This window comes from Pteropus medius, unplaced genomic scaffold (genome assembly GCF_902729225.1).
Source record: "Pteropus medius unplaced genomic scaffold, Ma_sr-lr_union100, whole genome shotgun sequence".
Taxonomy (NCBI): Eukaryota; Metazoa; Chordata; class Mammalia; order Chiroptera; family Pteropodidae; genus Pteropus; species Pteropus medius.
Window position 1 is genome coordinate 9469833 of NW_024349799.1, and position 21827 is coordinate 9491659.

Sequence of the window (21827 nt, forward strand, 5' to 3'; positions counted from 1 at the left end):
GTTTCTTGCACAGAATGTGCAACCCGAGAGAAAAGCAGGGTGGGTGGAGGCTGCCCATCAATGGGCTGCAGGCACTCTGTGGCTTGGGTAAAGCGGGATCTCAAGAGAGACAGGGCCGTCAGACCAATATAGACTCAGCTTTGCTGCAACTTCTGTGCCCGGACAGTCCTGCTGTAGTCACAAATCACAGTGAGACCAGCCGCCATTTGGGGTGGCTCCACAGATGCCTGCAATCCCCCCACGCAATATTGCAGCTCTTGCATGCAGCAGAAGTCTGCCTGCAACAAATTTCCTTGGAGTGCCTGCCCTGTGCTTGCCAAAGTTTGTTGCTGTCCCGACCTGCAGGACCTAGTTATTGCGTAGAACCCGAGGAGGACCGTACCTTGAAGAAAACATGGGCGGGAGAAAAGAATGGAGGCAAGACAGTGTTCTGATCAAGCCTCCAAATTTTATTTTCGAGCGGTTATATTTATACACTCAAGTGGAGAGGGCAGGGGCGGGACTGATCAGGGAAGAGAGTATTTGTTACAAGCTCATTGGCGTCCCCCAGATGAGGTGACTTCTACTTGGCTAGTCAGAAACAGGTGGGCTGTGCCAGCAGTTGCAGGCTCCCGCTCTACAGGTGGCGGAATGGGGAACAAGGACACGGGAAATGACGGGTGCTTCACAGTGCCGTGGCTATCCAAAGGTTACAGCTAGCAGAGTTTGTTCTTGATAACAGGATGCGGTTATTATCTTCGGGTGCAGGCTTAAGGCTCCCGACATGTTGCCTTGTGGATTGGAAGACGAGGCAGGTGGGGAGGGCAGGGCGGTGGGGGTTGACTGTCAGTGGGCAGCCTGGGGTAATTTGTGGGCTGGGTGGGATGGGGTTTCAGGGAGACAATTGCAGTCTGATCAGTACAGCTCCAGTCTTGCTGCAACTTCAGTAACCGTTGGCGCGTTCCCACGAAAATCGCAGATCACAGCCAGATGAACCACTGTCTGAGACTGGCCCACGGATTCCCGAGATCTGCCCAAGTTCATATTGGCAGAGTGATCTGCCTGAAACTGTCTCCAAAATATGTGCTCACAGTGCTGGCTGCCAGCTGAGAATGTTTGGCCCTGAATCTGTGCAGGGCGTGGCAGCCACCCAGCAACAAAAGCCCGGGGCAATCTGCAAGCTGGGTGGGGTGGGCTGATCTCCTCAGGCCAGCGCTTCCTAATGGCCCTGTGAGAGGGGTCTGCACAGTCAAGCTGGCAAGGTCTGTGGATTGCCCAGTAGGAGGCCCAACTCAGGTACAATGGTGGCTGCCTGTCCAGCTCTCTCTCTGGCACCAGGTAATGCAGACTTTCCCAGTATGAATCTTGCGCAAGCCTCTGAGCCACCACTGGTGCCCCAGGTGAGAGTCCGCAGGCGAGAGAGGCTGTGCGTGGATCCTTCAAAAGGGCATCTAGGGTTTCAGTCTCCTTCCATCTCATCCAGACGGCCAGAATCTCCTCTGGTTTTTATAGTCAGAGTTTTTGGAAACTCTTCTTCCCTGGGCGGGCGAGTCCCCGAATGAGGCTAGGAACCCCTCATCCTTCAGGGGAGCCTCTGCAGCCTAGCTTTCCCTCCTAGCGTTCCTTTACCACCCATGGGTCCAGACTGATTTATGACTTTGCCCCTCCTACCGGCTTCCATGTGGCTCCTTCTTTATATTATCAGACTTCCATGTTGTGATCACCTGGACTTCAGATGATTCTCCACGTTGATTATTTTATAATTTGGTTGTAATTTCAATGAAGACCTGGGAGGAGGCAAACCCTGCTTTTACCTAGTCTGTCATCTTCCTTGGAATCCACGCTATGTATTTTTTTTTTTTTACCACAGCTTTTAAAACTGAAATTTTTTTTTAAAAAACAGATAATGAAGCCATATCAAAGTGAATGTTATCGCCTCCAAATAAAAAATGATGGAATGATTAAAAAATGAACAGTTTATCTGCCCTCAACACTCCCATGTACTTAGTGGAATAGGAACAATGGAATTACAATAATTGCTTTCACTGGGGAGCACTTAGCAATGCTGCGTAGATATTGTGAAAGCCCGTTTCTGGAACAGGAAGTGTGATCCTGCTCTCAGGAGGAGCTCCCTTGTCTCAGATCTCTATGTCTACCTTTGGCCAGGCTCTTCTTTGGTAGACATGCCCTTCTTTGGTGGCTGTCATTGCTTGTCTCTAGCTCATGGAAGATTCAAAAGTTGCTTTACAGCTGGAAACGTCAAAACCTTTTCCAGTCTTGGCTTCTGATTTTCTTGGCAACACATTTCCCTCAGCAAAAGGCTGCTAGGACTTTTCTGAAATACCAGTAACAACATGCGAAGTTCCTCCTGTAAAAGTGGAAATTTTCCAGTTTCAGGGAGGCGGTATCTCCAGGTGCAAGCAGTAACTCAGTCACAGGGAGGTGATATCTCCAGGCGCCAGCCCCAGAAGTGCAACATTCCAAGGAGAAAATAATAAAACTGTCTACTAGGCCCTGTTTGATCTGAGAGTTCCTCGGATACATTTATCTTTGTACAAAACGTTAACGACTAATTTCTGCTTCTCAAGGATGTAGTAGGAGGCTTTATAAACTGCCTCCTCTAGAAGCTCGGGGCCGATCTCCTCTAACCCTGCATGGTAGAGAGTCAGTCGCCGGCCGGCTAATAAAGGCTCATAATTAATCTCAATCGGCTCTGTGGGTCTCAGAATCATTCGTGCCACAACATTTGGAGGCCCCAGCAAGATCCTCCCCAGAAGGAGAAGGTTAAGTTTTCTCTAAGACCCACAGCCCTGGTTGCTCCGGGCGGAGCATGACCGCGTCCAGGGGGCGGCCGCTGAGAGACGTTCCTCAGCCCCGGACACCAGGCGGCCCTAGATCGGAGAGACCGGTGAACAAATATTCCTGAAAATTGGACACGAGCCTTCTGTTCCTGTCTCATCGGTGAGTTTGTCTAAGAGTAATCTTAGACCTGTTTCTGCCTGTGGGCCCTGAGAACTAGTGGAAGGCTGGACGCGGCACAACTTCCCTAGTACGGTCAGGTCTGAGACGTCAGATCCTGACCCTGTACCTGTTTCAGTTTCGGTTTCTGATCCGCTAGCGTTTTTGTGTTGCCTGTAGTCTGTTTTGTCTGTCTGTATTGAGTATGTTAGTCCAGACTGGTCGAATGTACTGTTGCCCTCCTATTGCCTTGGTCCTCCGTCAAGTTTGTCTGATTGTCTGATCGCTCTGGTCTCTGAATATCTCTTGTGATTTTTGTGATTTTCAGTTTATTAACTCTTCTTTTTACACGATTTCTTGCTGCTACAGCACCTCCTGAGTGGCCACCTAGTCACCGAGCGGACCTTGTCTAACATTCTTATCTTTCCCAGGACTTTTATTCTTATTCCCATCCATCTCCACTGCCATGGGACAAGCTTCTTCTACGCCCACTCCCTTGCGGTGTCTTGTGGACAATTTTAAGGATTTCAAGAGATGGCCCGAAGTTATGGGTCGTCAGTCACTCCGTTCGATCTCCAGAGGCTTTGCCAGGTAGACTGGCCAGCCTTCGGAGTCGGATAGCCATCTGAGGGTTCCTTTGATTTGCAGACTGCCTTCAGAGTCAGGAGTGTTGTTTATGGGAATCCTGGTCACCCTGATCAGGCTCCATACATAAATGTTTGGATAGATGTTGTGTCTGATGCTCCTAAGTATCTAAAAGATTGTCAGGGTGAGTCAGACTCTCTGCCGGCGCCTGCCTCTCATACGGTTCTTCTGTCAGGGCCAAGGAGCACTCCCGCACCTCAGAAATCCCTTGAACCTGTTTTACAGGACCCTCCGGAAGATCCGGAGATCCCCAATCCCCCTCCCTATTGTTCTCCCGGTAACCACTTTAAGCCCCTTGAGTCTCAGGAGGCAGCCCCTCTTTGGAGCCCACCACACACTCGGACGGGGGCTGTCTACTACCCTCCACCGGATCCAGACCCCATCCCCGATTCGTCGCAACCTGCAGCTGTCCTGGCGCCTCTCCGACAGATAGCCCCACCTGGGGGAGACACCCAGACCTCTTTCATGGTGTATGTCCCCTTTTCATCTAGTGACCTATATAATTGGAAGTTGCAAACTCCGTCCTTCTCAGAAAAACCCCAAGGCTTGACCTCCCTTTTAGAGTCCATCTTCTTCACCCACCAGCCCACGTGGGATGATTGTCAGCAGCTTTTACAGGTTTTGTTCACTACAGAGGAGAAGGAACGCATTCTAAGGGAAGCTGCAAAAGGGGTCTCGGACCCCACTGGGCAGCCCACCACTGACCCTGCACGGGTACAACTTGTATTTCCCAGCACCCGACCCGACTGGAATCCCTACATCGATCAAGGTAAGGAGGCTCTCCTGAGGTTATCGCCAGTTGTTGCTCCAAGGCCTCTGGGTAGCGGCTCCCGACCAGTTAATTTATCCAAAGTAAGTGAGGTTATTCAGACTAAAGATGAGTCACCTGCAGCATTTTTAGAGAGGTTACTAGAATCTTATAGACTGTATACTCCCATTGAACCGGAGGACCCAAATAATCGGCGAGCCATTAATCTAGCCTTTGTTAGTCAGTCGGCCCCAGTTATCAGAAAGAAATTACAGAAGCTAGAAGGATTTGAAGGAGAGAACTTATCTAAGCTTCTCGAGATTGCCCAGAAGGTGTTCAACAACAGGGATGAGGTCCAGAAGGTTATGTTTGTTGTATACAGGATAAGTCACGGACCGGACCGGCCAAAGGCCAAGCCGACACCCCGAGGGAAAGGTGGGACCGGGGTCAGAATAATTTAGAAAAGGACATTAGAAGAACATATGCCCCGAAAAGGGCCCAGGGGAAAAAGGCCCCACTCATTATGTTAGAGGATGCAGAATGAGGAGGTCAAAGCTCCTATGTTATGAGCCCCCGGGAGCCCAGGGTAACATTGCAAGTTGGGGGCCAACCTGTAAACTTTTTAGTGGACACAGGGGCTATGTACTCAGTCTTGCAGAGTACAAAAGGCCCCCTATCAAAGGAAAAGATTTTAATACAAGGAACCACAGGACGAGGGAAATCCTACCCTTGGACTCAGGCCAGAATTACTGACCTAGGAAAAGGGACCATCACTCATTCATTCCTGGTTATGCCTGAATGCTCGTGCCCCTTGCTGGAGAGAGACTTAACTACGAAAATTACGGGCCACCATCTCTTTTAAGGAAGGACACACTGAACTAACTCTGGGGGCCACTCCATCTGCAATAATGCTCACTTGCCCCCCTCTCTGAAGAATACCTTTTATTAGAGGAGCCTGTTTTCGATCCTTCCCCTAATGCATCACTGTTAAAAGAACTGCGGTGCAGGATCCCTCGGGTGTGGGCTGAGACTAACCCGCCTGGATTAGCGGCCCATCAGCCTCCTGTTGTGCTAAGTCCGGTATCACAGTGCATAGGGAGGCTCTTAAACAAAGGGATCTTAGTCCCCTGTCATTCGCCTTGGAATACCCCGCTGCTTCCAGTTCAGAAACGAGGTACTCAAGACTACAGGCCAGTACAGGACCTCAGAGAAGTAAATAAGCGGGTTGAAACTATACATCCCACCGTTCCCAACCCGTACACCCTCCTCAGCCAACTGCCGCCTAGCCACCAGATGTACACCGTTCTTGATTTAAAGGACGCTTTCTTCACTCTCCCCCTAGCGAAGGCGAGTCCACCACTATTTGCATTTGAATGGGAGGACCCTGATAAACTGTATTCGGGACAATGGACTTGGACTAGACTGCCACAGGGATTTAAGAACTCACCCACATTGTTTGAGGAGGCCCTGAGCCGGGACCTCGTTGACTTTCGTCAGAGACATCCAGAGACTGTTCTTTTACACTATGTAGATGATTTACTCTTAGCCGCTACAACAGATGTAAAATGTAAGCGGGCCACTGAAGATTTATTACTAGAATTAGAGGCTAAGGGATACCGGGTGTCCGCTAAGAAAGCTCAACTCTGCACCTCCCAGGCAATGTATTTAGGATATAAGCTGCAAGGAGGCCACCGGACTCTGTCATCAAGCAGAATTGAGGCTGTTTTAAAAATACCCCAACCCACCACCAAGCGGCAGGTCCGAGACCGTAGGCTACTGCAGGCTCTGGATCCCAGGGTGTGCAGAGTTAGCCAAGCCCCTGTATGCCAGCACTGGGGAAAAGTCTGAGGACTTGCACTGGGGGAAAGAAGAAAAAGAGTCCTTTGAGGCCCTAAAAACAGCCTTGACCACAGCCCCTGCTTTGGCTCTGCCTACTTTAGACAAGCCGTTCCAACTCTTTGTGACTGAGACTAGAGGCATAGCGAAGGGGGTCCTCACTCAGACTCTAGGACCCTGGAAGAGACCCGTTGCATACCTCTCCAAAAGACTGGACTGTGTTGCCGCCGGGTGGCCTGATTGCTTGCGAGCCATTGCGGCCACGGCCATCCTCACCAAAGAAGCCCTGAAGTTGACTTTAGGGCAGACTATCCAGATTATAGCCCCCCATGCGGTGGAAACCATGCTCCGCAGCCCCCCTGATCGTTGGATTTCAAATGCACAGATCACTCAATACCAGGTTCTTCTCCTTAACCCCCACAAGTACAATTCTTAAAAACTTCTGTTCTTAACCCAGCCACCCTTTTGCCTGATGATGACCCTCAACAGCCATTACATGATTGTCTTGAGCTTTTGGATAACATCACCTGCCTCAGGCCAGACCTGACTGACGTCCAGTGGCCAGAACCGGATGCCACACTGTACACCAATGGAAGCAGCTTCGTCGCAGAGGGAGTCAGGTATGCTGGGGCGGCAGTAGTTGCCAGAGGGACCGTCATCTGGGCTCAGGCCCTGAGGCACGGAACATCAGCTCAGCGAGCCGAACTCATCGCTGTGACCCAAGCGCTTCCAAGGGGTAAGGAGAAGACAGTTAACAACTATACAGACAGCAGGTATGCCTTTGCTACTGCACATATTCATGGGGCACTCTATAAGGAGAGAGGATTACTCACCTCAGTGGGGAAGGAAATCAGGAACAGAGAAGAGATCCTAGCTCTCCTGGAAGCCACCTGGCTGCCTAAGAAAGTGGCTGTCATACACTGTCCAGGTCACCAGAGAGCTGAGTCTGAGGTAGCCCGGGGAAATGCCTTTGCTGACCAAATTGCAAAGGAAGCTGCCCAAAAACCAGTGGGGCCCATTGACATTCTTCCAGTTCTGCCCCCCAGAATGCTTCCAGACTCACCCGTCTACACCCCAGGTGAACTTGAATTATGCAGTAAGCTAAAGGGGGTAAAAAGACCCACGGGTGGATTCGCCTCCCAGATGGATGCACCCTAGTACCCGGTGCCTTAGGTCGGAAACTAATCTCACTAGTCCATCAGAGCACCCACCTAAGAGGAACAAAGTTGATTGAACCTTTGAAAAGAGACTATTATATCCCCGGACTATACACAACAGCCAAAGAGGTAACAACAAGATGTTATATTTGCGCCCAAGTTAACCCTGGGCCTCCTGTTAAAGTGCAAATTAGATCAAGACTAAGGGGCCAAGCCCTGGGGGAACATTGGGAACTAGACTTTACAGAAGTAAGCCCTGGAACTTTTGGATTTAAGTATCAACTCGTGTTCATCGACACCTACTCAGGATGGGCTGAAGCCTTTGCAACTAGGAGAGAAACTGCCCAGGTAGTAGCTAAGAAATTAGTATCAGAAATAGTGCCCCGATTTGGCTTGCCATTAATATTGGGGTCCGACAATGGCCCGGCGTTCATCGCCAAAACAAGTCAAACCTTAGCCAGAATATTAGGCATTAATTGGAAATTACACTGTATATATAGACCTCAGAGTTCAGGCCAGGTAGAAAGAATGAACAGGACTTTAAAAGAAACTTTAACCAAATTTAAACTTGAAACTGGCGAGAATTGGGTGAGTCTCCTCCCTTTCGCCCTTCTGAGGGTAAGATGCACCCCTTACCTCCAAGGCCTCACCCCATATGAAATCATGTTTGGGAGACTGCCACCTCTTCTGCCCAAGATAGGGGTAGAAGAGGTGACTGAAACTCACCATTTCTCACTACTTAAGTCCTTATAGGCACTACACTCGGCAAGGGGAGAGATTCAACACTTAATCTCCGCCACCCGGGAGAGCCCTGGACAGTCACTTAAACCTTATAGCCACTCCCCTGGTGACTGGATTTGGGTAAAGAAGACCCTTGAGCCCCGCTGGGACGGACCCTTTCCTGTCATCCTCACCACTCCCACCGTGGTCAAAGTTGCTGGGAGACATCATTGGATTCATCACACCCGCATCAAGGCTGCTCAACCACCACCAGAGACTGAGAAATGGCGTGTCCGCCCAACAGGAGACCCTCTCAAGATAAGACTCTCCCGGGTTTAATTATAATTAGATTAATTGCTATTAATAATATAAGAGGGAATCCTCATCAACCTTAACTACTAGAGAAAAAAATGCTGGATTTTGTGTCCTAGTTCATGTCATTCCTCAGGTCTACTTTTACTCTGATGAGGGCGGGGGCAAAAGCACTTCCAATATCTAGAGGCCAGAGTGAAAAGGGTCCCTATTTTAGTTCCCCTTTTAATAGGAATAGGGGTAGCAAGATCTGCTGCAGTAGGAACAGCAGCCCTTGTTACGGGAAGTTCCAACTATAAGGCCCTAAGCCAACAAATAAAAAAAGACCTATCAACTCTCGAAAATTCTATCAATCACCTTGAGACCTCTCTCAACTCCCTGGCTAAAGTAGTCCTGCAGAACAGAAGAGGACTAAACCTTCTGTTCCTAAAACAAGGAGGTCTTTGCATAGCACTAGGTGAAACTTGCTGTTTTTATGCCAACCATTCTGGAATTATACGAGACAGCCTAGCGCTAGTAAGACAGAGGGTTGAAGACAGAGAAGAACGACTTAGGCGCGGAGAATCTTGGTATGAAGGACTTTTTAATAGTAACCCTTGGTTAACAACTCTCCTTAAGGCCATCACAGGCCCCCTTATTCTAGGCTTCCTGGGCCTTTTGTTCGGGCCCTGTGTAATTAATTGGATAACTGCCTATGTTAAGAAGCGGATACAGGCAGTAAAACTCATCATTTGTGCCACAGCACTCCCTATGCATAGCTCTTGGCTGTTTTCTCTGCTTTCTCCACATCTTATCCATGCCTCTCTTTGAGGCTGATGATCCCAAGCTTGAATCGGAATGGCACACTCTAACCTGCTCTCTTCCTGAAACCACCTTATCCAAATGAAAGATTTTATGGATACTTTATTGTTCAAAGCCTTTTAAAAATTCTGTGTCACTGCTTGGGATGGTGAAACAGTTGGATTTTTGAACTCTACAAGGTCCTAAATTTCTGGACTCCCTCTCACTCCTGCTTGTAAATTGACTAAATCAGGTCTGAACAAAGGACACTACAAGAGCCCAAGCCCGAGACTGCAGAACTGGCTGGCAATTCCAGCATCCTAAATGTGAGAGAACTTAGGAACACAGGACCCCATGCTCATGTGCATCCAGGTCTCCTGGAGCACTCATAAAATGAGGGAATGGGAAGAAGAGCTCTCCCTCGTTTCAATATCCTAAGTTGAATCCTTGGGAGATGTACTGATGTTTTGAAAGGGACTCAGGTGACTTGAAAGCACAGGAAAATTAGGAACTATTTGATGCACAAAATAAGTCTGTAACTTATAGGCCCACCGATGAAAGGTGTCTTGCACAAAGTTATCTCAGAATTTATACACCAAACCAGGTCCAGATCTCAAAGGCCAGGTCAGAGTGCCCAGCCACCTACTGTAAACCTTTTCCTGGTCTCTAGCAGTGATAGTCTGAATAATGCCCTCCTCCCAAAGAGGCCCACATCCTAATCCAATCCCTGAAATCTGTAATATGTTACCTGACATGGCTAAAGAAACTTTGCAGATATAATTAATTTAAGGATCTTGAGATGGTGAGATTATCTTAGATTATCCAGACAGACCCAGTATAATCAAAAAGGTTCTTATAAGATGGAGGCAGGAGGATAAGAATCAGAGACAAGATATGATGACAGAAGCAGATAAGGATGTAGAGTGGAGCGTGGTGGTTGGGGGGAGCAGGGAGAGAGAGAGAGAGAGAGAGAGCGAGAGAGCGAGAGAGCGCAAGTGAGAAAGAATTTTAAGAGCTTTGAAGATGGAGGAAAGGGGACCATGAGCTAAGGAATGCAGAAAGCTTCTATAAATTGGAAAAGCAAGAAAACGAATTCTGCCCTAGAGTTTCCAGAAAGAATGCAACCCAAATGACTCATTTTAGACTTCTGATCTCTAGAACTTAAAATAATATCTTTGTGTTGTTTTAAGCCATTAAGTTTATAAGTCATTTGTTACAATAGCAAAAAGAAACTAATGCAGATTTTCATATCTGTAAGTAGGGTGTTACTTAACCAGTAGTAAAAAATGTAAAAACAACTTTGAAATTAGACAATAGGCAGAGGCTGAAAGAATTTTGAGCATGATAGGAAAAGCTCTTGTTTCCTGGAATAGACTGTCGGCAGCAACAGGAAATGAATACATTATACATGGCATATTCTCTCCTGAAACAGAGTCTGTTACCAATGCTTCATGCTAACAGTTTCATCAGGCAAGGAACAAGGAATCCCAAGCTTAGCTTAGGGAAAAAAGTGAATTTGAGATTTCTTAAAAATGAATAGATGAGATTTTATTATGTATGTACAGCACTTGGTCTTCCTAGGTGGTCTCCCATCCAAGTACGAACCAGACCCGACCCTGCTTAGCTTCCGAGGTCAGACAGGTTTGGGCATGTTCAAGGTGGCATGGCCGTAGACCTAAATAAATATGGTTTTAAAAGAGAATGTGAACAGGTTATTTGGGGACTTGAGCACTTGGATCCCCCCTTTCTTGGTCTCCTCTCCTTCCAGACCCTCCACTTCAAACTGCCTGGCATTAGAGAGCCTGCTACTCAGTAAACTATACGGTAATGTCTCATTGGTTTACTCTCCACTCCCTTTTGGCCCCTTGGCATCCACTGCAATATGAGATTTACTCCCAACTGGCAATCAAGGCTGCAGACTGGAGAAGAGGAGAAGAGGCAGGGAGGGCTGTTGGACCTGGCACAAGGGTCAGTGAGTTCCATAAACAGAGGCTAACAAGTTATCTGCTGACTGATGTATCAGGGCACTTTGGAAATTATTACTTGAAGCTTCGTAGGAATCCCTCAGCCTGAATCAGGGACACTGGACCAGTTCAAAATACAGAAGCAGAATCACTTCTCTTCCTCTCCAGGTCCAGCTGGTAGAAATTGAAGTTTTCTAAGAGACATACTCCCAGATCTTAGAACCTAGGTTCTACTGGATTCCTACCGTAATGCATTATCATCCTTATTTTATTGATGAAGACTCAGAATACCCAACCTACCCTAAGCGACAGAATGACTCAGTGCCAGTTCTGGGATTAGAACCCAAGTGTCCTTCTTGCCTGCCAAGGTTCTCTCCAGTACCTCATGCTGCCAAAGGTACTGCCTGGTCCAGCTTGACCCAGTGGCCAACTCCCCACCAGGTTGGGAAGGTGAGTACCATGCAGAATTTATCCAATAGGGCAATATATCTGCTTTTCTTAGTGGAGAAACTGTACCCAAGTGGGTCAGATGTCTTAGAGATAGGTCAAGTGCCATGCAAGGGAGTACAGACTTTCAGTAGACATTGAGGAAAAAGAGACCTATCTATCTAAATGGATGATCCTGGCCCCCTGAAACTGGGATGGGGGATAGTGATGGAGAAAGGTACATTCTACTTTCTGGGAAGTTGATCCCTTAAAGTGTGGGTTGAAGAAGAAACTTCTGTATGTTAGGTCATAGGTCCTTCTCCTCTATCTACAACATTCAACATTTCACCCTGCCTTGCTCATTCTTTTCCAGTGCTGCCTCTTTGTCTCCCTATTCAAGCCCTCATCATCTCTTGCTTAGACCATGGCAGTAACCTCTCCCCTGTCCTTACTTATCCAGGTCTGCATGAAGCCAATAAGTTACATTTCCTGAAACTCGCCTCTGAACCTCTGAGCATGTTAGGTCCTTCTTCAGTGGACCAATATTTTCAGCATCTCCTTTTAACCTGTGAGGCTGAGTACTAACTCGCCAAATTGGCATTACAATCCTTTATTCAACCTTCCTTTCTAAACTTCCCCATCACTTGACATAGACAGAGAGCCCAATTCCCATCTGATTGGTTTTTCTTCCCGTTTGATGTACGTGTTATCATAATTTTTACCTTTAGGTACTTGCTTCCACTCTTCTTTCTCATTTCTTTAATGATCTTATAACTTTTTTAGAGAAAAACCTCATCATCCCTCAAGGATAGAGTCATATCTTCTTTATGAAATACTAATCTAACCATCTTACTGATGTTAACATTTAAGTCTTTCCCTGATTTCCCAATATCTGCAGTATCTATACTACTCCAAGTTGAAGGATTATTGAAGGAAAAGAGATTGAGGGTGGGTACTCTAGTTAGGGGGCAGTCACAATATATTATGGGAGCGATTATAGGCTGGGCTCAGAATCTATGAGAAAAGAAATAGGGGTGGGGGTCTTGCTAAACAGGTGACAAGGGTAGTTGGCATCTGAGCAGGTGGTGTCTGGGACTGGAGGGGTAGTGGTGGAATGCCCGACTGGGTCTTGCCGTAAAGATTCTTCTGTAAGCGCTCAGGTGAGCACATCCAGTGGAAAAGACCAGGGCAATCCACATTCTCACTCTTTCAGAACATGATCCTTACCCTCTGAAACCACACTCCTCCCTCATCCCCTGATACGCAGCCATTTAATTTCCCTTGAGAAAACACAAAAGTCAGGTTTTGTAAAAAAATATATATATTGTCCAATAGTTACATCATATACATTTCCACAATAACATTTTTGGCATTAATGTGGGACATTAATGATTTTTGTAAGAACCATCGTACCATCTTGAGGTGGAATTTGAGTTCACAGAAGAAAGCAATTAGTTTAAGTCTTCATATCTAAAACATACCAGTATTCGTGGAAGATAAAAATTAAAACATCAATAACTTAAATAAGATTAGCATTACTTAAGGCATCATGTTTCTCATCAATAAACAAAGTTCACACTCTTTGAAAATATAATAAAATAATGTCAGAGGACATTTAGTGAAAGCCAGAAGAAAATAAATTAGGTTCAGATTCTTGGGTTGTGGAGTGAGTGTTCAAGGCTTTGGAGTTTGGGTTTTCTCGTCTAGGTGCTTCATGAAATCCTGGACCCACTTCTCCTTGGGGTCAGCACAGACTTCCTTGGCCAGTTTGGTCTTGAAGCTGTGGGAAGAGTGGGGCACAGTTAGATGGAGTTCTGTTGAGATTTCAGCCTAGCAGTGCAGCTCACTCTACCCTAAGGAGCTGCCATGAGAACTAGAGGAGGAAGGAAGGAACCCAGGGCAACCTGCTCCTACAGATGTCTCAGTTGAAACTTCAGGCTAAAGAAATTCGTATGGTCTGAATCAGCACTCAGATAGAGAGTGATGTTGGGAGTCACTTGATCTCCCATGGCCTCAGTTTTCCCACTGGGCATCTTTGGATATTGGATTAGATGGTATAACTTTCTGACTATAAGATTGTGAAGCTTCTTTTTTTTTTTTTTCTGAGGAAGAACTGGACCAGCGGGGAATTTGGTGCTCAACTTACATCACAGCTTCTTTGGGACACTTGCTGCTGGTGATTGTTCTGTAGCTCTGTAGCCTCTGCTTCGGGATCTTCTTACTGGTGAAGTTATAGCAGCAGGTGATTAGAGAACTAATTCCATCTAAAAAAGAACAAAGGAAAAAGCATTTAGTATGAGGTGTTCTGCCTATACCTCAGAGCTGTAATGATATACTGACTCAGTTTCCTGTTCTGTAAAATGGGTATACAGTGTTGATAACAAATCGAAGGAAGGGGTAGCTGTTAAAACTACCTTACTCCTGGAAGTGTCATTAGAAAGAGCTAATAATCCAAATTATCAGGGTTAGGGAAAATCAGTTTGAGGACCCTAGTTATGGGTCCCCCTTTAGGCTCCAAGTAATCTATGCTTGTTGATGAGTTTCCCTGATACCCACTGCCTCTGCTGAGCCATACCTCTGGAAGCTGGACTCAAGAAGCACAGTCCAGATCCTGGGTCTCCTCCTCTCCCTCCACTGTATCTGGAAATACCCTGCACACCTGCCACCAGAGGCCCCCTCTCTTTGATGACCCCAGTCTCCTAACACTGCTGAAAGGAGCTGGGCAGTAACTGCACTGAGGGTGTGTTTCCAGAGCTGGAGTCCTAGAAGGAGCTGGATTTGGGGTTCACAGATGGATTTCTCACCCAGGCTCTGCCCAGGAGCAGCTGTGTGATCAGGATCGCTCTATTCTTCTCTGAGTTTCCTGACTTTGTAAAAGCATTTGTTAAAGTGAGGCTGTGGGTATACCTTCTGCTCTAATGGCCTATGATACCCCCAAGATGGGGTGATGTGCTTCAAAGGGAAATAAGGAAGAGGTTTACCTGGCTGAGCAAGCACCTGGGTGCTGAAGGCGGCCACTGTGAGCAACAGGCACAGAAGCCCTGCAGAGACCTTCATGGTGGAGGATGAGAATGAGGATGAGAGAGAGCTTCAGAGTGTGAGTTGTTGGTTTCTGAGTTTGCTTCCAGCTCTCTGCTCCTCTGGCCTCTCTGCCTGCTTTTTATTGAAAGCCAAATGGGTGGAGCAATGCTTGGCTCAAGGCGACATCCTCCTTAATGAATGACGAAGTGGAATCTTCAATGTGCTGAGCAAGTGTAGCACCGTGGGAGGTTTCCAGGAAACAGGGAAGGGAAACTGGGTTGGGACTGGGCACTTTTTCCATTCATTACTGATAGTACAAAAAAGAAGCGCAAAGTATGGCGGGGGGGGGGCAGGGCGGGGGGGTGTGTCGACAGTTATAGGCATTCAGGATGACCACAAAATGATGGTATGATAGATTTTTCTTAAGGGTTCCGCTTTCTCTGAAGTGAAAATTCTGCAAAAAGAAAGAACACAAGGAAGCAGAAGTCAAAGGTGAAATAGAAGCATCTCAGGATCACCTCCCGGCCCACCTTCAGATAACAGTCCAAGGGGCCTTCAAGCCAGGAGGGTGCCCTGAAGTCAAAAGCATACGAAAGCCATTTTTTTCTTTAAAATGCAGTTGGTAATTGAAGCTTAGCAGAACTATAGGATTTTGTAACCATAGAATCGAATTTTAAGAATCGTTGGAATCTTGGAAGAAGCCCTGTAGTGCTGCAAAATAAATATCCACGTGATACTCATATGGTGCTTCCTCTGTGCCAGGAGTATTCTAAGCGCTTTACAAATGCTAATCTTTCAATTCTCCAACTCCATCTAGTATTGTTCATTCCTATTTTATAGACCAGACACCCGAGGCACAGAGGGGGTAAGTAACCTGCTTAAGTTCCCCGAAGCAGAACCCTGTATCTGTGTTGTCACCGCTATGACATATTTCTGGATGGAATGTGCAAATGTCTTTCAACTGTCTGCCTGGTTATATATCTGTTCCCAGCATCTTCCCAAATAGCAGACACCTAAACGATAATCAAGACACATTCCTTGTGGTTAAGTCACTACGCCTTTGGAACCTGAGGCTAGCACGGCAAGTGGCAGTGGGCAAGAATTGCGTCCTGCTATGGTGGCTGTTATCCCAGCTTCTTTCTGGATCCCCAGGGAGCGTGAGTGAGCAAAGGAACAGTATCATGGGAATTAGAATGCCTGCCTTCATGCTGCAGCTCTGCCTTAGATTTCCTCAGAGACCACAGAATCATGATAATAAAAACCCAAAAGACCTTAGAATTCATTTCAGGGAACTCTTACCTTTTACAAATCTGATAGGATTCCTTGAGGCATGTTAGTGGCTGAGCCAGTCCTGAAATTCAGGCCTCTTGAGTCCCGCATTCTACAGCTTCATGCTTCTGAGCCTTGCTTTGCCTCTGCCCAGTAGGCATGGAAGGATCTAGCGATTTTTCTTTATTAAAAGGTCATTGAGAAAATGTCTATAAAAAGTGCGGAGCTTCTTGGAAGACACACCTGACAATCACTACGTTGCTAATAAGAAATGGGTTATATTGAACAAATGACTGTGTCTGGTCAGAAGTAAGTGGTCAGTAATGGTGAAGAAAAGGAATAACTGGTGTTCCTGAGGGCCAGGTACTGTGCCGAGGTGCTTTTCAGCATTGTTGCATTCGTCCTCCAAACATCTTAACTTTCTTTGGTTGAAACTGAAGTTAAGTGTGACTTGTCCAGAATCTTTCAGGTAATAGCCAATGGGGCTGAGATTCCCTTCTGAGACACTTTGATGCCTGAACCCCTACTCTCAGACAATAGGCTCAATGGCTCATGCTGGATATTGGTTTCCTAGAGAATCCAAAAGCAAAGAATCTACAGAGAGACCATTCCAGATTCTTGGATATCGTTCCAAAAAGACAGAATGACAGACGACAAATCAACTTGCATACTGCTTTGCTTATACCTCTCTCAAAGCCTTATTTTCATTCTGCCCGAATCTTGCTCCCCACCCGCCGTGTCGATACCTCTCTGTGTTTGGCTCAGTGCTCTCTATCAATGGCTTAATTCATTCACCTTGAATGAGTAAAATATTTTCAGGAATGAAGTCTGTGCACCTTCGTAAGTTATTCCAGACACTCTCACCTAAACTTCCAAGAAGTTTTTCCTCATATTAATGGAACCCTTCCCTAATCTATTAGTGTCCTATTCCATGGATTTAGGATTACATCCTGTTTCCCTGTGGAATGCAGGGAATCATTCTTTGGTTCCTGTCTAGGTTAACCAGTTAAAGCTGTGGAGATCTTTGAACTGTGCGGGCCCACTTATACATTTTTTTCCCCCCAGTAAATACTATAAATATATTTTCTCTTCTTTACGTTTTCTTAATAACATGTTCTTTTCTCTAGCTTACTTTATTGTAAGACTATAGTTTATAATACTTATAACTTACAAAATATGTGTTCATCGACTTTATATTGTTGGTAAGGCTTACTGTCAATAGTAGGATATTAGTAGTTAAGTTTTTGGGGAGTTACAAGTTATATGTGGATTTGCATGGGAGAGGGGTGGTAACCCCAGCATTGTTAAAGCGTCCACGGTATTCTTTCCTGGTTCAGTCACATTGCTATCACTTCTAGCATCTTGGAATCAGAGGACCTGTAGGCATCATGTACTTCAACCTCCTCTTGTTACGTGAGGAAGCCATATTCTAGAGAGGAAGGCCAATCAGCCCGTGGTCACACTGAAAAGCTTACTGGCTTTTCTGAGTATATAGACAGACTTCTGAGTATGTGAAGCTATGTCTCTACCTCAGAGAGAAATCATCATTTTTGGAAAGTGCCTTGGCCATTGCAGTGTCCAACAGTAAACAGATCAAAGGTGAAAGGGTGTGAATCAGAAGAGAAAGTCTCTGGAAAGGAATAGCCATCTCCCTCCCACTTCTGCTCTATCAAGAAGAAATGCTCTCCTCAGCTGGCAGGTCAGTCACAGTGTGGGAGAAATGAGTGGAAATTCCCTCTCTGAGGCAGCTTTGGAAGTTCCCAGATCCTGTGAAAGAGAATCTGCTTGACGGAGTCTGCATTCCAGATTCTGGGCCTGGAGCCAGGGACATCTCATGCAGTCTGGGTTGGGCCCCTGCTCAGGGATGAAACAGTCAGGGAAAGGGCGTGGGAGGCAGAGCCAAGGTTTTGCTGCTCCCTAGAATCCCCCGTCCCCTTGGGGCCCCCTTCTTATCAAATCTTAGATGAGAAATGAAAAAGTTCTTCTTGGTGAATAATCCTTTCTTCCTTCCTTTCAGTGGGCTGCCGCACCCCCTAACCAGCATCCTACACGTGGGCCTTTGTCATCTCCCAAGACTCTCACTCAGTGTTAGGGGTGAAGAAAGGGGAAACTAAGAGTCAGCTTTCTAGAAATATTAGAAGCCCACACCTCACCCTCTGCCCTGGCCCCTTCCGAAGTTCACTTGCTCCCCTTCCCCATCTAGCACAGCCTTCACCTATTTGCGGACGCTGCCCCCAACCCCACAGGCCCTTGACTGAGACCCATCAGGTCCTTTCCAGATGACGTCCCCAGGTCTTTCCCTCAGCCTCTTCTATTCTCCAGGTTAATTATGAGCTCCAGGTAGACAGAAGCCTCTTTCCCAACTCTGTAATCCTTTGCCTTTCAAAGACTAGAAATTCATTCTTTATTCTTACCCAGAGTGTCAGATATGAACAAAATCTTAGAGGTCATCTTCCTGTTTCACTGACGGGGAAACTGAAGTCAAGAAAGAGTCGGTGACAGGCCCGAGGTGACTAGTAGACACATGGAAGAGGCACATGACTAGAAAACACATGTGGTAGTTTGTTCATTTCTGGGTTCTCGGTGTAGCACCCTGTCTTACATACTGCACAGGCTCCTTACTACAACACTTATGCAGTCAGCATCTACTCTACGCAGAGCCTAAGGTAGGGGACTGGGGGCGAGGGTCATAATTGAACTAGATATGAAGCATGCTTTCCAGAAGAGATGATAAAGTAAGATTCCATAGGAAGTAGAGCTGAGTTTATAAATAAACCTGAGCAGTGTAGTCACTCCAGGATTCTGGCATTTCCTGTGTTCTGGGATGGATGTCCCCTAGGTCTATTTGCTCGAGGCAGCCAAGGGTATGGGAGGGAGTAGTGGTAGGGATAGAGAGTTATGGGAAGTAAAAGGGAAGAATCACTTGCAATGGCCTTGGTTGGTTGGGGTGGTGAGTGGCGTTTCAGCCAAGTGAGGGCTTGTCATTAAGGCTGTCTTCTGGGCCAGCCCTCATAGACCAGCACTGAAGCGCTATGGTGAGGGGGTTGCTGTAGGTGAGGGGGTTGAATTTGAGTAAACTGTTAGGTTAATGGCAGTGTGAGACACTCCACAGCTTCCTTAATAGACTACAGCCAAGGGTAGCAAAGAAGGGGAGAAGCCACTTTCCTCACCTGGGGCATGTGTTGCCCAAAGTGGCCTGAGTAGTGAGATGAAGAGGTCAAGGGGACTGGTGAGCACATTTGAGGTACCTCATGAAGGCACTGAACTGGAGGTGTCTTAGGGAAACAGAGCAGGTGATGGAGACAGAGAAACACTGTTTTGACAGCCTTTCATTGAATCCTTATTACAGTACCTGTGCTGAGTCCACCTGAGAGAAACTCAAGTGACACAGAATTATTACAGTCGCGGGAGAGATGCAGAGCTCTGAGAGCCCCAGCTAAGGGGCTCAGGGAAGCCTTCATGGTGGTAAATTTAAGATGGGCTCAAGGGTTGGCAGATTTTGAACCTTGGCTGATTATTGAGTAGAGAAGGAGCTCATTTTGAAGCAAACTTATAGAGACTGCATTTTAAAGAGCTTATATATCCTCTTGGGAGTTTGTTAAAGTACAGATTCTGAATTAGCAGGTCTTTGGTGAGCCTGAGATCCTGTGTTTCGAAGCAGCTCCCAGGTGCTGCTGATGATACTGGTCCAGGGTCCCACTAGATCAACCTTAAAAGGGTTCAGCATGGGAAATGCTTGTCAGAGGTGTGAAATAGTGAGCAGTTAATTTTGTCTAGGCCAGGGTTCTTGTCTGTGGCTCTTGGCTAGGCTTCAAGAACCATTTGGAGCAGTCCTCTACATTGATGTGATTGTGGATTTTTCTGGAGAAAGGGTCTATTACCTCCATCAGATTAGCAAAGGCATTTATGACCTCCAAATAGTTCAGTACCGTTGAACTTATCAAGCATGGAGAGTTGTGGTCTTTACCCCAGACTGGCTGAATCATAATCTGTAATTTTACTATGTGAAGCTATATTTTTTCTAAGCTCTCCTTCCACTCTCAGATGACTGCCAGTGTGTGTTTAGGTATCCCTGGGCTAAACCGTAGGGTACATGCGGTAAAGGCTATGCTGGCTGGGCTGGGCGGCACGGACAAGAAAAAGACACAGGCCGAAAAGAAGAAAGGAAAAGGGGAGAAAGAATAAGAGAAGAGGGGAGAGAAAGGAGAGGCAGCCTGGAATCGTAGAAAGAGCTCCAGATGATGTCAGAATACTGGGGCCAGAGGCCTAGCTCTGCCTCTAACAAGCCGTTTGGCCTTGTTCAAGTCACAAGTCACTTGGCTTCTCTGGGCCTCTTCTGTGAAGTGTGATTAGTAAGACAGCTGTTTTTAATATTGTCATGAGACTTGGATGAAACAATACACCAAGGGTGCTTTGTAAGCAACATGTAAACAGCTGTGTCACTCTAAGGGCCTAAGCAAGCTAGTCCCCAGGCAGTTTCAGGGTGCATGCGGCCAGTCCCAGGCAGTAGATTCGTTTACCCCCGATGCACAGCCCAAGCCTCCACCCTTATTTCTTGCTATGAAAGTTTATTTGGCATCTATATTATATAATGCAGTGAAGTTTAGACCTTCTAAGCTTTTCCTCATCCCTGCTTTCTTGTCTGCCATGGACAGAGAAAGAGCCTTTGGAGGCTGACAAAAAATGAGGAGTCAGAGAAGGCAGCCTCAGAATTGAGTTAGGGCCTCAGCTCCTCACACAGCAGCCGGCTCTGACCCGACATCCACCTTCTGGCAGGCCTTTGTCCGCCTCTAAACTTCACGTTACCCTCATCTTCACTTTCTGCTTCTCGAACTCTCCACGCTCCATCTCCTCTCATGGCTCTTGCCAGCACTGGATCCCAGTGCCTGGTGTCTTTCGTAAAGCAGGTTCTCGATAAATATTGTTTGAATCTATGAACAGTCCAAGAATCTCAAATCATTTCCCCCAAATATCTGAATTGTGAGATGGTTTAACAGTACCATTGATAGCAGACAGGGAAATGAGTAGAGAAGCAAGATTTTTGGTTTCCTGAGTTCCCCATTTCTTCTATTTGGGGAAGAAATAGTGGCAGTGCTGGAGGGATAGTGAGGTGGCACTAGCGGAGTGTGATTTTCAGGGGCCCCATGGATCCTTCTTTGCAGATGATCCGTTTCTCTCTCTTTGTTGCAAAATGTTGCATACTGAAAAAGGGAAATTTCAGCTGCCCAGAATAGCTCTTTCTGTGCTAGCTTACTTTTTAGCTGGCTTCCTGGTGGGGCCCCAGGTTGCAAAGCACTGGCTCCATTCAAAAGCTCTTCCTGCATTTATTATAAATTAGAGCCTGAGAGAGGATCCAAATGAGAATGCAAATGGAGATGGTCTAGGGGAGGGGGAGGAGTTGGAGAAAAAGGTTTGCAAAGCACATTCATCTCTTCTGATTTAGACACAAGGACTTAAAGCATGACCAAATAATTCAACCCTACAACTTATTTATTGCTTAAAAATATATAACTGGGGTAAAGAGAGAAACTTTACAAACTACTGGAGCTATTTCCAATGGGGTGGGAAAGGCAGGCATGCAGGAGTTAGACATGATCAAGGGCAGAGACGTCTGTCTGTGTAGTTCACTCCTGCTTCCCAGTGTTACCACATAGCAATAAGTACTCAACAAATATGTGATGAATGAATGGATTGGGCTGGGGGGAATCAGAACTAGAGGTGCCATAGAGATACTAGAGTTGAAAATCCCTGCCCTGCTTAATTTAAAATGGGAAAAAGAAGGTGCCCAGAATTTTCTTGCACTCTTAAATCAGTGCAGACAAGCTGTGAGTATGCACGTGTATGTGTTGTGGGAAGTACCTAATTATACATCTTAACATTTTCCAGTGAGACTGCCAACTACGTTTTTCTCGAGGGGAAACAATGTTTTGTTTAGAAAAATCTTATCGAGGCAGTAGAAGTAGGCACGCATTATAAATAAGCACTCATTGTTCTGGAGGGAGGGAAGACCTT

General features: G+C 46.5%; 2 protein-coding genes, 1 long non-coding RNA gene and 1 pseudogene across 3 annotated transcripts in view; 2 read left to right on the forward strand and 2 right to left on the reverse strand.

Moving 5' to 3' along the window:
* Positions 1-1337: 1337 nt before the first annotated feature.
* LOC120621159 (uncharacterized) lies at positions 1338-9077 on the forward strand. The gene is made up of 5 exons (XM_039886517.1): positions 1338-1379; positions 3559-3706; positions 4217-4351; positions 6624-6939; positions 8068-9077. The coding sequence occupies exons 1-5, from the start codon at positions 1338-1340 to the stop codon at positions 8111-8113; spliced, it is 687 nt and encodes a 228-aa protein (XP_039742451.1). The 3' UTR covers positions 8114-9077.
* A 1614-nt stretch (positions 9078-10691) lies between these two features.
* LOC120621299 (uncharacterized) lies at positions 10692-10810 on the reverse strand (annotated as a pseudogene).
* Positions 10811-12828: 2018 nt separating this feature from the next.
* On the reverse strand, positions 12829-14778 carry LOC120620907 (C-C motif chemokine 2-like). The gene is made up of 3 exons (XM_039885984.1): positions 14507-14778; positions 13672-13789; positions 12829-13305 (listed from the first exon to the last, which is right to left on the reverse strand). Exons 1-3 carry the CDS (start codon positions 14580-14582, stop codon positions 13200-13202), a joined length of 300 nt encoding a protein of 99 aa, XP_039741918.1. The 5' UTR covers positions 14583-14778; the 3' UTR covers positions 12829-13199.
* A 2283-nt stretch (positions 14779-17061) lies between these two features.
* The window catches only part of LOC120620908 (uncharacterized), a 28897-nt gene continuing 24131 nt past the window's right edge, over positions 17062-21827 (forward strand). Inside the window, exon 1 of the long non-coding RNA XR_005658026.1 lies at positions 17062-17514. This is a non-coding gene — a long non-coding RNA (uncharacterized LOC120620908). The remainder of the gene's footprint in view (positions 17515-21827) is intronic.

What these genes read in the sequence shown, in the direction of transcription:
- LOC120620907 (XM_039885984.1), bottom strand. Translation starts at nt 14,582, where the DNA reads ATGAAGGTCTCTGCAGGGCTTCTGTGCCTGTTGCTCACAGTGGCCGCC. An exon ending in CCAGGTGCTTGCTCAGCCAG is followed by an intron (nt 13,790 to 14,506) that starts GTAAACCTCTTC and finishes GTTCTTTTTTAG; the next exon opens with ATGGAATTAGTTCTCTAATC. An exon ending in TGTCCCAAAGAAGCTGTGAT is followed by an intron (nt 13,306 to 13,671) that starts GTAAGTTGAGCA and finishes CTCTTCCCACAG; the next exon opens with CTTCAAGACCAAACTGGCCA.
- LOC120621159 (XM_039886517.1), top strand. Translation starts at nt 1,338, where the DNA reads ATGAATCTTGCGCAAGCCTCTGAGCCACCACTGGTGCCCCAG. An exon ending in AGCCACCACTGGTGCCCCAG is followed by an intron (nt 1,380 to 3,558) that starts GTGAGAGTCCGC and finishes GGAGTCGGATAG; the next exon opens with CCATCTGAGGGTTCCTTTGA. An exon ending in GAATCCCTACATCGATCAAG is followed by an intron (nt 4,352 to 6,623) that starts GTAAGGAGGCTC and finishes TTCTTAACCCAG; the next exon opens with CCACCCTTTTGCCTGATGAT.